Source organism: Canis lupus, chromosome 4 (assembly GCF_011100685.1).
Source record: "Canis lupus familiaris isolate Mischka breed German Shepherd chromosome 4, alternate assembly UU_Cfam_GSD_1.0, whole genome shotgun sequence".
In the NCBI taxonomy this organism is placed as follows: Eukaryota; Metazoa; Chordata; class Mammalia; order Carnivora; family Canidae; genus Canis; species Canis lupus.
Genome location: NC_049225.1, coordinates 3,655,891 through 3,671,397, shown reverse-complemented (window position 1 = coordinate 3,671,397; position 15,507 = coordinate 3,655,891). Strand labels below are relative to the sequence as shown.

Genomic DNA, 15,507 nt, shown 5'->3' with positions numbered 1-15,507 from the left:
TTATTTGCTGTTCTTTCTCCAGTTCCTTTAGGTGCAAGGTTAGCTTGTGTATTTGATTTTTTTCCCATTTTTTGAGGGATGCTTGTATTGCGATGTATTTCCCTTTCAGGACTGTTTTTGCTGTATCCCAAAGATTTTGAATGGTTGTATCTTCATTCTCATTAGTTTCCATGAATCTTTTTAATTCTTCTCTAATTTCCTAGTTGACCCTTTCATCTTTTAGCAGGATGCTCTTTAACCTCCATGTGTTTGAATTTCTTCCAAATTTCTTCTTGTGATTGTGTTCAAGTTTCAAAGCATTATGGTCTGAAAATATGCAGGGGACAATCCCAATCTTTCGGCATCAGTTGATACCTGATATGTGACCCAGTATGTGGTCCATTCTGGAGAAAGTTCCATGTGCACTTGAGAAGAATGTGTATTCAGTTGCGTTTGGATGTAAAGTTCTGTAAATATCTGTGAAATCCATCTGGTCCAGTGTATCATTTAAAGGTCTTGTTTCTTTGGAGTTGTTGTGCTTAGAAGATTTGTCATTTGCAGAAAGCCCCGTGTTGAAGTCTCCCAGTATTAGTGTATTATTATCTAAGTATGTCTTAACTTTGGTTATTAATTGATTGATATACTTGGCAGCTCCCACATTAGGGGCATAAATATTCGTGATCGTTAGGTCCTCTTGTTGAATAGATCCTTTAAGTATGATACTGTGTCCCTCTTCATCTCCTACTACAGTCTTTAGGACAAACTTTAATTCATCTGAAATGAGGATGGCTACCCCTGCTTTCTTTTGAGGACCATTTGAATGATAAATGGTTCTCCAACGTTTCATTTTCAGGCTGTAGGTGTCCTTAGGTCTAAAATGAGTCTCTTGTAGGCAGCAAATAGATGAGTCTTGCTTTTTTATCCAGTCTGAAATCCTGTGCCTTTTGATGGGATCATTAAGCCCATTCACGTTCAGAGTTACTATTGAAAGATATGAATTTAGTGTCATCATGATACCTATTCAGTCCCTGTTTTTGTGGATTGTTTCTTTAGACTTTCTCTTTCTTTTATAGAGTCCCCCTTAATATTTCTTGCAGAGCTGGTTTTGTGTTCACATATTCTTTCAGTTTCTGCCTATCTTGGAAGCTCTTTATCTCTCCTTTTATTCTGAATGAGAGCCTGGCTAGGTAAAGTATTCTTGGCTGCATGTTCTTCTCATTTAGGACCCTGAATATATCCTGCCAGTCCTTTCTGGCCTGCCAGTTCTCTGTGGAGAGGTCTGCTGTTAATCTAATATTTCTACCCATATAAGTTAGGGATCTCTTGTCTCTTGCTGCCTTAAGGATTTTCTCTTTTTCTTTGGAATTTGCAAGTTTCACTATTAAATGTCGAGGTGTTGAATGGTTTTTATTGGTTTTAGGGGGGGAAATCTCTCTATCTCTGGATCTGAATGCCTGTTTCCCTCCCCAAGTTAGGGAAGTTCTCAGCTATGATTTGTTCAAATACACTTCCTGGTCCTCTGTCCCTTTTGACACCTTCTGGAACCCCAATTAAATGTAGATTTTTCCTTCTGAGGCTGTCATTTATTGCCCTTAACCTTTCCTCATGGTCTTTTAATTGTTTTTCTCTTTTTTCCTCAGCTTCCTTCCTTACCATCAACTTGTCTTCTTTGTCACTCACTCTTCTACCTCATTAACCCTCGTCGTTAGGACCTCCAGTTTGGATTGCATCTCATTTAATTGATTTTTAATTTTGGCCTGATTAGAGCCAACAGGTGACTACTCCTCCGCCATCTTTCCCTACCCCCTCTACATTGACAGTCTTATCTGTGAACAAAGACGATTTTATGTCTTCCTTTCCAATCTGTATACCTTGTATTTTCCTCCTCTTCGTACACTAGTCAGGACTTGCAGTATGATGTTGAGTAGGAGTTGAAAATGGGCATTCTTTATTTTGTTTCCCATCTTGGGGGAAAGCATCTAGTTTTACATCCTTAAGTTATGATGTCAGCTATAGGATTTTTTTTAGATACTCTTTATCAAGTTGATGAAGTTCCCTTCTAGTCCTGGTTTTCTGAGAGTTTTTATCATGGATGGGTGTTCTGTGTGTTTGTTAAATAAACTTAAGATAAATACTTTGTATATAGGAAAATGTTCCTCATCTCTTCTTTTGGTTTTTACAGTATCGGATTAAACTGTGCTCTGGGTGCGGCTGAAATGAGACCTTTTATTGAAACAATTGGAAAATGTACAACAGCCTATGTCCTCTGTTATCCCAATGCAGGTATGTATTTCTAGGGAGTTGCACGTGGGGAAATCCAGATACACAGGACAGAGGTAGGTAGAGTTAAAAGAGTTGGCTGAAAGAGTTTCTTTTGTAGGTCTTTTACAGAGTTGACATGCAGTGGCAGTTTTCTAAATGAAGGGTATTTGGGTCTAGACTACTGCTTGCCTCTAGACTTGAAGGAATAGTCTGACTCACCCTAAGAGCTTCAGGACTGGAAAGAACTTTGGAGGAATGAAGCCTAGTTACATAACTGATCACAACCTTGCTCTAGGTGACAGCACTGGCCCTGTGAATGTGGCCAAAGAGATGAGTGCAAATAAGAAGAGAGGGAGCCCTCTTCTCTGTTCTGCTGCATTAACAATCTATGTGTCAGCTTTTTCCCTTCTAAAAGTTAGCATTTGTAGTTTACTATATATATTTTAAGATATTTATAGACAGTTCTCAAACTATCCAATTAGAAATTGGTAATCTATTCTGGATTAACCAGATTTCCTGGTGAATGTATTTGAGCATTTGCTTAGCTACTTAGGGCTAAAAAATCATTTTCCAGCTTTCTTTCTCCCAATATATATATTTTAATGCTCAGCAAATTTTATTTCCCACAAGGAGTAAGATAACTGGAAAGGGCTAATAAATAAAACAGGAAATTGGTTAGTTTGATGCCAGAATTTTACTTGGGAAAATTGATTTGAAAGAAGACTGGTTGTATTTTGCGTTTGTTTTAAATCACATATCAGGTGCTCATTAGTTCAAAGGGTATGTAATACTCCCCCAACCTCTACCCCAAGCAGCTGGCTGACAAGGTTGAGTTTCCTTTGTGGGAAGGGGTGGCAGTGGAGAAATTCTGTCCCATATAATAGTGATTCTTCTATCAATTGGAAGAGAAATAGTTTATTTTGCCTCTGTGATTTTTTGGGGGTGTGGAGAGGAGGTGTGGTATCTCTGTTTACTATGGTCAATATTAGAAACTATTGTTTTTGCAAGTAATCACCATTAAATTATAAATGTAATATTTTCTCTTTTTTTTAATATAACATTTTCTGACTTTTAAACTTAACTACTGTCTTCACAAACACCATAGCCTATTTGTTAAGATGGCTTTCAGTAATGCTTGAAATATGATTTCTTAGGTCTTCCCAACACATTTGGTGACTACGATGAAACTCCGCAAATGATGGCCATGCAGCTAAAGGTGAAGGATGGTCTTTCACTTTGGTTTTTAAGAGATAGAGAAATGGAATCTTAGATTTAGAATATTTAGAAGAGGATTTTTCTCCTAAAGAAATCCTGGTGTGTAGATAACAAAGGCTTAACACTCTGAGTTAAGATGATAGAGGCAGAGGGAGGGGCTCCCTGTCTCCCTGTCCTGCACTGGTGGCTGTTGGGAAAGTCCCCAGTCAGATCCAACCCAAACTAATTGAGACTTGGCTGTCCTCTACAACCCTCCCAAGTGGTGGCTCCCCTCCCCGACTCTGCCCCAACCAAATTAACCCCTGGGTCTCTTCCTCTTTCCTTGAACTTTTAGCTTCTGGCTCACTAACATTATCTCTGATTTCTGACTTAATTCTTGTGATTTCAGTGCCTTATTTAGTAGATGATCTTTCTAGTACTCTGACTTTTCAGTTTCTTGACTTCTTGGCTCCGTTAGGTTGCCCTTTGCTAACTAGCATGTGTTTGAACTCTAGACCCACACTGACCAGTAGGTTACCACTGCCATATGGTTATGGAGAACTTGAAATGTGACTGAGGAACTGAATTTTTAGGTCTTTAATTATTTATTTTTAAAGATTTTATTTATTTATTTATTAGAGAGAGCATGCTCACGTGCATGAGGGGGAGGAAGGGCAGAGGCAGAGGGAGAAGCAGACTCCCCACTGAGCAAGGAGCCTGACACAGGGCTCTATTTCAGGACCCTGGGATCATGACCTCAGGCGAAGGCAGACTCTTAACTGAGTCGCCCAGATGCCCCTGAATTCTTAACTTTTTAAAATTTAAAATTAAGTGTTAAAATTAATGGCCATTTTATGCATTATTTAATACACTATCCAACTCACATTCATTCAGCTCAGCATAAGGGTAAAAAAAAAACAAAAAACAACTTTATTATGATCAAGTAGGCAAATGATTGTCATTGCACTTTAAATGATATAAAGGATTTCATAGTATCTAAACTATGCTCTGCTTTTAAACTCACATTCAGGGTATGTGAAAGCTTTATGTCTTGGGTTAAGTATGTTTAATTCTTTTTAATGAAAAATTCATTATTCAGGAAATGTAATCTCTTTGTGCTGAATTGGTGGAGGTGAGTTTAGAATTGATGGACTTGGGGTGACTGAGTGGCTCAGTCTGTTAAGCGTCTACCTTTGGATCAGGTCATAATCTCAGGCTCCTGGGATTGAGCCCTGCATCAGGCTCCCTGCTCAGTGGGGAGTCTGCTTCTCCCTCTCCCTCTGCCTGCCCCCTGCCCCCACTCCCTGCCACTTGTTCTCTCTCTCTCTCTCTTTCTCAAATAAATAAAATCTTTAAAAAAAATAGAATTCATAGGGACTCTGTGAAACTCTTTTTTTTCCCCCCCAAATGCAGGACTTTGCTATGGATGGCTTGGTCAATATAGTTGGTGGTTGCTGTGGTACGTCACCAGATCATATCAGGTAATAATCACTTCTAAATATTTTATCTTTTCTTACAAGATGAACGGTGTCCTTCACCCACCAACATTCGTGTGTTGAAGTCCCAACCTCCTAGTTCCTTTGAGTGTGACTGTATTTGGGGATAGGGTTTTAAAGAGATAATAAAGGTAAAATGAGATTCTATAGGTGGACCGTAATCCAATATAACTGGTGTCTTTTGAAGAAGACATTAGGATGGCATGTGATATAATGTAATGAACCCCGGGTGTTATATAAGACTGATGAGTCACTGACCTCTACCTCTGAAACCAATAATACATTATATGTTAATAAATTACATTTAAGTAAGATTTTAAAAAAGAAGAGATTATGGCACAGATACATAGAGGAAGGAACAGAGTGAACATACAGGGAGAAGATAGCTGGCTACAAGGTGGAGAAGCCTGGGAGGAGACCAGCTCTGCCAAAACCTCTGTCTCAGACTTCTAGCTTCTAAACCTTGAGAAATTCCTGCTGTTTAAGCTACTCAGCCTGTGGTATTTTATCTTGGCAGCCCCAGCAAACTCAGATACCTTTATATTGTGAAAAATACACGTCTCCATTAGTTCTCTCGTGGAAGGAAAAGACGGTTAAGACAGCCAAGCCCCTTAAGGTCAAGAGAAGTCACACAGTCATTGGATTAAGCAATGGCTTCGTATAAAACATATAAAGCCCAGGGATGTGGAAGAAGAGCCTGGTAAAGGGTGTGTCCAGATCCTTGCCATTTTGTGGCTTATAAGAGTGTTACAGTCCAGTGGAATAGAGTATAGTTTAGGACTATTTGTAGTTTTTTTTTCTTTTTTTATTTTTAATTGGAGTTCAATTTGCCAACATATAGCATAACACCCAGTGCTCATCCCATCAAGTGCCCCCCTCAGTGCTCGTCACCCAGTCACCCCCACCCCCCGCCCAGCTCCCTTTCCACCACCCTGTGTTCATTTCCCAGAGTTAGGAGTCTCTCATGTTCTGTCTCCCTTACTGATAAATCCCACTCATTTTTTCTCCTTTCCCCTTTATTCCCTTCTACTATTTTTTCCCCTTCTGCTATTTTTTATATTCCCCAAATGTATGAGACCATATAATGTTTGTCCTTCTCCGATTGACTTATTTCACTCAGCATAATACCCTCCAGTTCCATCCATGTCGAAGCAAATGGTGGGTATTTGTCGTTTCTAATGTAGTTTGTTTTTTTCTACAGAGATTGATGATCATATTTTGAGCCAGTCATCTCAGTGTTCGGAGTCTGTTTTCATGCATGCGATATGTCCACTGTTTCTGAATTAATTACCTAACATTTCAATGTTTTTGTTGGTTTCTGATGGGCTCTCTTAAGAGCCTATGTAATTTTTAAATATATCTTTTTTTAAAAAAGATTTTATTGGGCAGCCTGGGTGGCTCAGCGGTTTAGCGCTGCCTTCATCCAGGGCCTGATCCTGGAGACCCGGGATCGAGTCCCACATCAGGCTCCCTGCATGGTGCCTGCTTCTCCCTCTGCCTGTGTCTCTACCGCTCTCTCGCTCTCTCTCTCTCTCATGAGTAAATAAATAAAAATCTAAAAAAAAAAATGCATAAAAAAAAGATTTTATTTATTCATTTGAGAGAGAGAAAGAGAACAAGCACACAAGTGAGTGGCAGAGGGAGAGGGGGAAGCAGACTCCCCACTGAGCAGATAGCCTTTGCAGGGCTCAATCCCAGGACCCTGGTATAATGACCTGAGCTGAAGGTCAGGCACTTAATTGACCGAGCCCCCCAGGCACCCCAAATAATATCTAAAAGCTGTCAATAATTGAATGTAGCTTATCTTTGAATCTCCTTTTGTTTATAAGATTATCTTCTTCTTTTTAAAAAGTTGTTTTAAAAATACCGGTGTATTTGTGTTTCTTTGTATGGGTTTATCTACATGCAGGTATATATATGTCTTATCTGTTATCTATTTACCTAAGGTATTTGTCTGCCTGTGTGTGTGTGTGTGTGTGTTGTGTGTTTGTGTTTGTGTTTGCTGCTTTTGCTTTCGGCATCTGCATGCCAATCTAGGGGGCAGCAGAGTGGAGTTCATACTGGCTCTGATAAATTAGTGGAGGAGCCAGAATTTTCCAGGTTGATCAAAGACCTAATTAACTACAGCCAATAAGGTTAAAAAGTATATGCATAAAATGGGACACCTGGGTGGCTCAGTGGTTGAGCGTCTGTCTTTGGCTCAGGGTGTGATCCCAGAGTCCCGGGATTGACTCCCTCATCGGGCTCCCTGCATGGAGCCTGCTTCTCATTTTGCCTATGTCTCTGCCTCTTTATGTGTTTGTCATGAATAAATAAATAAAAAAAGAAGTACATGCATTATCAATGCAAATTTTTAAGAGTAATGACCTTAGTGATTTATTACTCTGTACCCACCCTACTATGTGCTTTCTGTGTTTGGGAAAACAGACCTAAAGATACAGGCCTCTGTTCCTGGTACCTCCTCTCCCATATGCTCCTCCTTCTCAATGATGAGGCCTTTTTTTCCTTTTAAGCCACTAAGAAGCAAGCACATATTTCAGGGAGTAAAGGAAATTCATGGGCTTGGGAAAGATAGGAGGAGATTTGCTGTTTGCATTTGTGTAAACCGTCAGGTACCTTGGTTTATATCTCTGAGGGCAAAAAGTGGTGCAGTGAGTACACACCAGACTGGGAAAATACAAAAAAGTTAAAGTTTACACGTTCATTTTCTACATTGCTGAGGAAACCGAAAGGCATAACTGTTGCTGCACATTTGGAATTAGGTATATAATTATGTGCATACTTATGTTAAATAAATTTAATTTCATAGCTGGAGGTTAGTTTAATTAAATTTATTTTATTCTGAATTAACGGATGTCGTGTTTTCTCTTTTAACTTAGGGAGATTGCTAAAGCTGTGAAAAACTGTAAGCCTAGAGTTCCACCAGCCACTGTTTTTGAGGAGCATATGTTACTATCTGGTAAGTGATAAAGATATGATTTTTATGATTTCAGAAACCATTTGTGGGTTAATTTCGTATGTTATTCTAAGTGGTGGTGACGTGTGTGCCAAGCAATTTTGTTTCTTAGGTCAAAGAAGTGTACATGTTTTTCTTACATTTAAATGAATTCTGGTGGAGATGAGGTGTGGGAAATGTACACAGGTGATTTGCCCAGGCAGTGCCTTCGCTTAGATTTAGAACTCATACGGCCCCAGCTCTATTAGACACTGCTCTGAAAACATACTTTTGGCCACAAGCTAACCATTTTAATCATCAGACTTGCTATTGGTTATTGAAAATTCCAGACTGCCAGGGCTCTATGGTTTGTAATGATGGCAGCCTCTTTGTAGAAAATCGTACTTGCTTCAAAAATATTGTCTCAATCTTAGATTTGCCACTTATTCAAGACTTGACAAATAGGTGTGATATTGACTATTATGTTTGGTGCTTTGATGTTCCAATAAGGAACAGTAATAGAAGTAATAAAATAGAACTAATAAAAAAATAAAAACAAAAATTAAAAAAAAATAAAAGGAAAAAATTAAAAAATAATAAAAGGAACATGCCAACCATTAGAAAAATAGCTTTAAATTTTATGTTTTCCCCATAATATTTCAATGATATATTCTGAGGTAGTATTTTTAAGCAAAACAATAAAAAATTATATGTATATAAACAGACCCTTAGAAAACCTACAAATAGCACACATGGGAAATTATGCACCCTGATAATTTAGAATTTAATATTTCTCTGAATTGAAATATTTTTGTTCCTTATGTTCCTTCAAGAAAATTGAAATAAAATACAAGGATCAGTAAAAGGAACACCTCCTTCTCTCATTCAGAATTTATTTCATTGAATTCATCCCAGTGAGTGAGTGTGGAATAGGGTTAAAAATCCTCTTCAGTCTTACTTGTTTTCGTTTTATTCTCCAGAAAATAGAATGAGACTAAAGGAAGTGAGATTTAGGGAGTGATAACACATCCCTTACCCCAGAAAGTGGCTTTTGTCAGAGAGAGGTGTGGTAGGATAGTATATTTCATCCTCGGATCTTAAAACTATGGACTGACTTTAGTCAAGGGCTAACAGTGTAAGTAGTCAGCCTTTGGGACTCCTGGGTGGCTCAGCAGTTGAGCATCTGCCTTTGGCTCAGGGCGTAATCCCAGGGTCCTAGGATCAAGTCCTACATCAGCTCCCTGCAGGGAGCCTGCTTCTCCCTCTGCCTGGGTCTGCCTCTCTCTGTGTCTCTCATGAATGAATAAATAAAATATTTAAAAAATAAAAAAAAATAGCCATTGCCACAGTTGAAACAAGAAGAGAACCATTTAGGTATGATTTTTATTTATTTATTTTTAAAAAATTTTATTTATTCATGAGAAACACAGAGAGAGAGGCAGAGACACAGGCAGAGGGAGAAGTAGGCTCCCTGAAAGGAGCCTGACGTGGGACTTGATCCCAGGACCCTGGGATCACGCCCTGAACCAAAGGCAGACGCTCAACCACTGAGCCATCCAGTCATCCCCATATTTTAATTTTTTCAATTAAGATTTTACTTATTGATTTGAGAGAGCGAGTGAGCACAAGCAGGGGGAAGGGGCAGAGGGAGAGGGAGAAGCAGGCTCCCAGCAGGGAGCCTGATTTGGGACTCCATCCCAGGACCCAGGATTGTGACCTGAGCCAAAAGCAGACACTTAACCGATTGAGCCACCCAGGTGCCCCTAGATAGGATTTTTAAAAAGAATTTATATGTAAGAATAAAAGAATCCTCTTCTGGTTTGACTTTCATGTGCTGTTTCTAATAGCTTTAAAAATCACCTTCAATCAGATTTTAAAAGAATGACATCAAACATACTCTTAAATTGTTCTTTTATAGATAGCACACTTAAGAAAAAAAATGTAGTTTTTATATCAGATACTTGGCATTTATAACAGATGAGAAGCACTTTGTATGTGGTGCTCATAGAGTGATGAAGTGGGACCTCTTCAGTATTTATGTGTTGCTGGCCCCGCAAACCCCAGGGTCTGACTAAGGATCGGGGACGCCCTCAGGCTCACATGGAGGGTCACTACCAATGGGAAGAAATCACAGGACAGAACAGGAAAGTGATGGTCTCCCCAGTCTGTTAAGCAATCTGGGATACTTTCATAATTCCTCATCTTATATTCATTATTTTCCTCTCCCCGATATTTTGTACATCCTCAACCAATACTTTGGCAAAGGACTCCAAAGCCGTTTTGTTTTATTGACAACAATAGCTATGATTGCTGTGCTAATTATATGCTTATCAGTGTTCTCTAGTCTCATTTTTACAATAGTGTTATGAGTATGAAAAAAGTACAAAAAAACATCCTTTCATGTCTGTCTTTTATATGGTCAGAGATGATGAAAGAAAGCCCTGGATTGTGCACTGAGATAGCCATACGAGGCTTTGAACCTGAGGCTGGCCGTCCCTAGATCCTGCTTGTAACCTGCCCTGCAAGATTCCCTCTCCTCATACTTTAAATATAATGAGTAGAACGAAAACAGTTACAGGCTGTTTCTGTAGTGATACTTTACATATTGCTTTTTATCTCTGTTAATGTGTTCATAATTATAAAGCTGGTGTTTGCCCCCCAACTGGCTTGTAACAGGGGAGATGTTATGTCCCCTTTGCAAATAAGGAAAGGGGTGCAGAGAGCCCTGCTTTTCCCAGCATCCACTCAGCTCATGCATGGTGTGTGCCATGGCAACTTCTGTCTCCCAGGGTTCAGCTGGGTCCTTCCTTGTGACCCCATTTGTCCTTTCTGGTTATGGATTCTTGGCCTCTCCATCAAAGACATAAGGTAAAGCTCTAAATGCATTGCTGGGGAGATTATGAAAGCCTGCTCCCCCTGGCTTCAAGCTGATGTCTGAGTGGACCACTGTGGAGCAATCTTTCTGATTCTAACTTCATGGCTTTTGCCCCACAGTCTTGGTTAAATAGAGATATGACGATAATTTTTTCTTGTTTCTCCGAGCTGGAATGATGCAGTTCTTTAGAAAAATTTTGAATCTAAATTCCTAAAATACTTCTTTTGGGAGTTCTGGCTGTAAATGTAGCTGTGACATATAGCCTTTGTTGTGTTTAGATCCCTGGAGAAGACCATGGTCCTAATCCTACATCAGGCATCCTGTCTAGTCATGTGGGCTGGGCGACTGAAATGTCTTTTCTTTCTCATGAAAGCATTTGATTTCTTTCTGTCTAATGTCATCATATGAATTTTCAGGAAATTTTCAAAATGCTTCTCCTTTTAAGGTCTAGAACCCTTCAGGATTGGACCGTACACCAACTTTGTTAACATTGGAGAGCGCTGTAACGTGGCAGGATCCAGGAAGTTTGCTAAACTCGTCATGGCAGGAAACTATGAAGTGAGCATCTCGTTAGGACCCTTGAGGCATCTGCCATGTTCTTGGCTAGACAGCATGTAAATGAAACAGCTCTGCCTTCGAGAGTGTTCTGAGCAGAGCTCCTGGGGATTAAAAAGAGAATGGGCAGGTGGGAGGATGATCACCCTCGGAAAACTGAAGCTGCTATTATTATTTGTCAAAAGGAACTGCATCTGGAATCTGAAGTGGGGTGAGGTGGGAGGGATCCAGAGTCTGGCTCTTTCAGTAACTGTGAACTGAGTTTAAAAATTCGAGAACACTCTTCATTTTGGCTTCTCACAAATCCCTTCAGGGGAAGGGGAAGCCAGGGGAATTCCTACTCACTTCCTCATGACCACATCTAACAACTGACTAGTGTGGTGGTCTTCATTCTGCTAGCTGTAGACTAAAATAAGCAAGCACACAGAGAAGATGGACTAGACCCCTGCCTTTGAAAGCTTACATGACGGTTTAGCCATAGTAGTTTTAAGCTTGGTCACTCTGTGGGTGAGCAAAATCTAATCCCAATAGAGGCCACCCTAAATAGCCAGATACGTTTTTTTTTCCTTATTAAAATAGGAAGTTAAGGTTGGAGGAATTTAGTCTGGGCTTTCATGATGATTTATTTTGGCATCAACTGTCACTTGAAGTCTCACAATCTTTAGGAAATAGGTTTTCCAGAAACCAGGATCAAAGCAGACTTGATTTTAATCACAAAGAAAGGACCCCTTTTTTTTTATCCTTTATGGACTTATTAGTTCCTACTCCTCGGTAGCCCTCAAAGGCACCCGGTTAGCTGGTCTGCTGGCTCTTGCCAGATCCCGTCCATCCTCTTCCCTGCATTCCTACTGCTGCTTGCTGCCATCATGTGCTTTTGTCACTGTCTTCCCCAGATCAGAAGCTTTCATAGGGTCACAATTTTTTTGCAGATGGGATAAAATCCAGACTCTTTAGGGCAGCATTCATTTCTCTCCACTTAGACACCCATCCCAATCCATCATCCGCACATTCCAGGAGGCTTGCTTCTGCACTCATGCCCTCTTTTCATGTTTATTCTCCTCTGAAATCCTGATGACCCTTCGTAGTTACATAGCCTGCTTCAAATGGCCATATTTCTATTTACATTTTGATTCTTATGGTCATTCTGTGGTGTCCCTTTGAGCTGTCAGATTTGATAGATTTGATACTGTGAACAGAGGGCATTTTAGGAAGATGAAAGTGGATGGGAATAATATCTAGCCTTTATTTTTTAATTTTTTTAGAAGATTTTATTTATTTATTCATTCTTGAGAGACACAGAAAGAGTAGCGGAGACATAGGCGGAGGGAGGGAGCCTGATGTGGGACTCAGTCGCAGGACTCTGGGATCATGACCTGAGTCAAAGACAGATGCTCAACCACTGAGCCACACAGGTGCCCCTCTATCTAGCCTTTAGTAAGGTCTCACTGTGTGCTGGTCACAGCATGAGGCATGAGGCATCATTACTCACTGAGTCTTCACAGGCCTGTGAGGCAGTTAACCATCACTGCACCCATTTTATGGATGTACATGTGGGGGAAGGTAAGCTATTCTCCTGTTGTTTCACAGCAAGGACATGATGGACCCCAAGTTGACTCTGCAGGGGACACAGGAAGGGGAGACAGTGGAATCTGGCAGGAGGTTGTTAGGGGCGACTCCTCATTTCATTATAGTTTTCCTTGAGTTAGTGATCCCTCTAGGTTTGTGGTTTGGTGGAAAGGGAACTGACTTTGGAGGAAGCTCCAGTGCTGATTTTTGCTCACCTTGTACAAATAACTTCCTCCTAGTGAGCCCATTTGGGAAGGTTGGACCTGCAAGTTTTTACTCTGTGACTTTTCTGGCCTACAAAGGTCGATGTTGGCATCTCTGCTTTCCAGCTCTTTCGATCTCTGGTCTCACCAGGTTGCTGGCTGTCTCTCTGCATCCTCCCGTGCCTGCAGACTGTCGCTCTGAGGTGGCTTCCTCCATTTCAGTCTGCAGAGACAGACCCTTTCCTATTGTGTAGGCCATCTTGCCCTTGACTCACATCACATATGGCAGCGCTGCTAGCTATTGCCTGACTTTGTCATGTGCCCCCAGCTAGATGTGAGCCCTTCAAGGACATGGATTGGGATGCATGCTTTTCATTTTTTATAATATTTAACACATTGCTGATAACTGAAAAACATTGTTTGATGTGCTGAAGTGTATTATGAGCTTTTTCCTGTGTAACCTTGGGTCATTATGAACGGTGTTTCCTTGTGGCATCTGCTAGAGGGTCTCAGCCCTGCTCTATCACGATTGCTTAAGATGTCCATGTGGTTTTCTTAAGTTAAGGAAAAATTAGGACAACATCGGACATTGCTATTCATTTTATCCTTATTTGTTTTATTACATTACGAAGTGTACAGTGAAGACCTAAAATAACCTCTGTTTTATCAGTTAGTTGGAAAGCATCGTGGAACATGTATATTTTGCCCAGTACTGTCCAAAGGAGAGCAGGGGAAATGTAAGACCTTTCCACAGTTCCAAACACCTACACTCTATTTTGAGGAATAAGCCAACACATGAAATCACAAGGATATGATGATCTAATAAACCATGATGATGTAATGATCACAGTTGTTACAGATATTTCAGAGGCAGCAGTCATTTTGGAATAAGCAGTGTTTCCCACCCAAACTATGTTCTCTGGAACAGTGATCCTATAAGGTATTCCTTCAGTGGTCATAAGTGGGGAATGCTGTGTATTCTGTTCTTGGATATTTACAGTGTGTAACAGTGTATGAAAGGATTTGAAAAGCCTTCCAGTTTAAAAACCTGCTGGATTTTATTTAACTCCTATTTAATGCAACTTTTACCAATAGCCTGCAACACACTTTGCATGTCTTGGCAAACACTGAAGAGTCACAGAAGTTTTGGATGGTTTCTATGAGGACTTTTTTTGGAGGAGATGGGGCCTGAGCTGGGTTGTACACAGTATAGAAGGGAAGGGGACTGTATTCCAAGCAGAGGGGACAATGTGATCTGTGACCCTGAAGTGGAAACAGACACGGCCAGGTGGAGGGAACCAGAAGGGCAGGAGACAAGGCCAGGTCACAGAGGGCCTTTGAACACCAGGCTGGGGAGTTTAGCTTCTTTACAGCAGGCAAACAGAGCCTTGGTGGATTGTGAGGGAGGGAGGAGATGTGGAAGAAAGGCCAGTTGTCAGTCTGCAATGATTGTTGGGCAGAGAGCAGGCCTGGACTTGGGAAGGCTGGTTAGTCCAGTCTGATTTGAAAGGACTGCTGGGGAGGTGAGGATGACTTTTGCTGACCTTCTCTTGAGTCACCTTCTCCTAACACTGCCTCCTCTGGCATTCTTTCCTCAGGAAGCACTGAGTGTTGCCAAAGCACAGGTGGAAATGGGAGCGCAGGTGTTGGATATCAACATGGATGATGGCATGCTTGATGGTCCGAGTGCCATGACCAAATTTTGCAACTTTATCGCTTCGGAGCCTGACATTGCCAAGGTTGTTTACATGACCTCATCTGTCACTCCTTCAACTTTGTCACTTGTCCCAGGGATCTGTCATCTCATGCTTTCCTACTGTGAAAGCCCAATGGTTTCTGACCACCACTTTCTCCCTTAATGTTAGCCTTCCAATATAAACTAGAGAGAGCTGTGACTTCAGCTCAGCTTCTGGAATTGCTTACAAGAATGGTTTCCTCTGGTGTCTAGCCAGACGAAGAACCTGCTTCCCACGTCTCTGAAGGATACACTGGCCCTTTCCTACTAGGGCATTGGTCCATTCCTAGTGTAGGAGCGCTCAGGCAGTTCTTCCTTATTGCGGGAGGAAGAGACCTTCCATGGCTTATCAGGGTAAAAACAAGACTATAAAACAAGATTTAATCGAAATAGTATATGTCAGCTTTGCATTTGTTCTTTAAAAGATGAAAGTTAATTTTTGCGTCTAGTTTTTGAAACAAGTTTTTTAGATGGATTCTAAAATCATTAAAAACTTTTACTTCAGGCAGCCCAGACGGCTCAGTGGTTTAGCGCCGCCTTCAGCCCAGGGTATGATCCTGGGGACCCAGGGTCGAGTCCCATGTCGAGCTCCCTGCTCGGAGCCTGCTTCTCCCTTTGCTGTAAAGTTCTTTTTTAAAGAAACTTCCTCATGCTTTGAGAGATGGGGCTGTCAGGTTTTCATTAGGCCTTCAGCAGATGCTTATGTT

General features: G+C 40.8%; 1 protein-coding gene across 7 annotated transcripts in view; it reads left to right on the top strand.

The window, feature by feature from the left end:
- The window catches only part of MTR (5-methyltetrahydrofolate-homocysteine methyltransferase), a 107,636-nt gene that overhangs the window by 28,128 nt on the left and 64,001 nt on the right, over positions 1 to 15,507 (top strand). For 6 of the 7 annotated variants that reach the window (XM_038533820.1, XM_038533819.1, XM_038533824.1 and 3 more), the window contains 6 exons: positions 2,162 to 2,262; positions 3,396 to 3,457; positions 4,849 to 4,916; positions 7,811 to 7,890; positions 11,187 to 11,299; positions 14,664 to 14,804. In XM_038533820.1, the coding sequence (XP_038389748.1) occupies positions 2,162 to 2,262; positions 3,396 to 3,457; positions 4,849 to 4,916; positions 7,811 to 7,890; positions 11,187 to 11,299; positions 14,664 to 14,804 (565 nt within the window). Of the gene's footprint in view, positions 1 to 2,161; positions 2,263 to 3,395; positions 3,458 to 4,848; positions 4,917 to 7,810; positions 7,891 to 11,186; positions 11,300 to 14,663; positions 14,805 to 15,507 lie in introns of those variants that run through there. The other variant, XM_038533825.1, reaches the window with a different exon arrangement.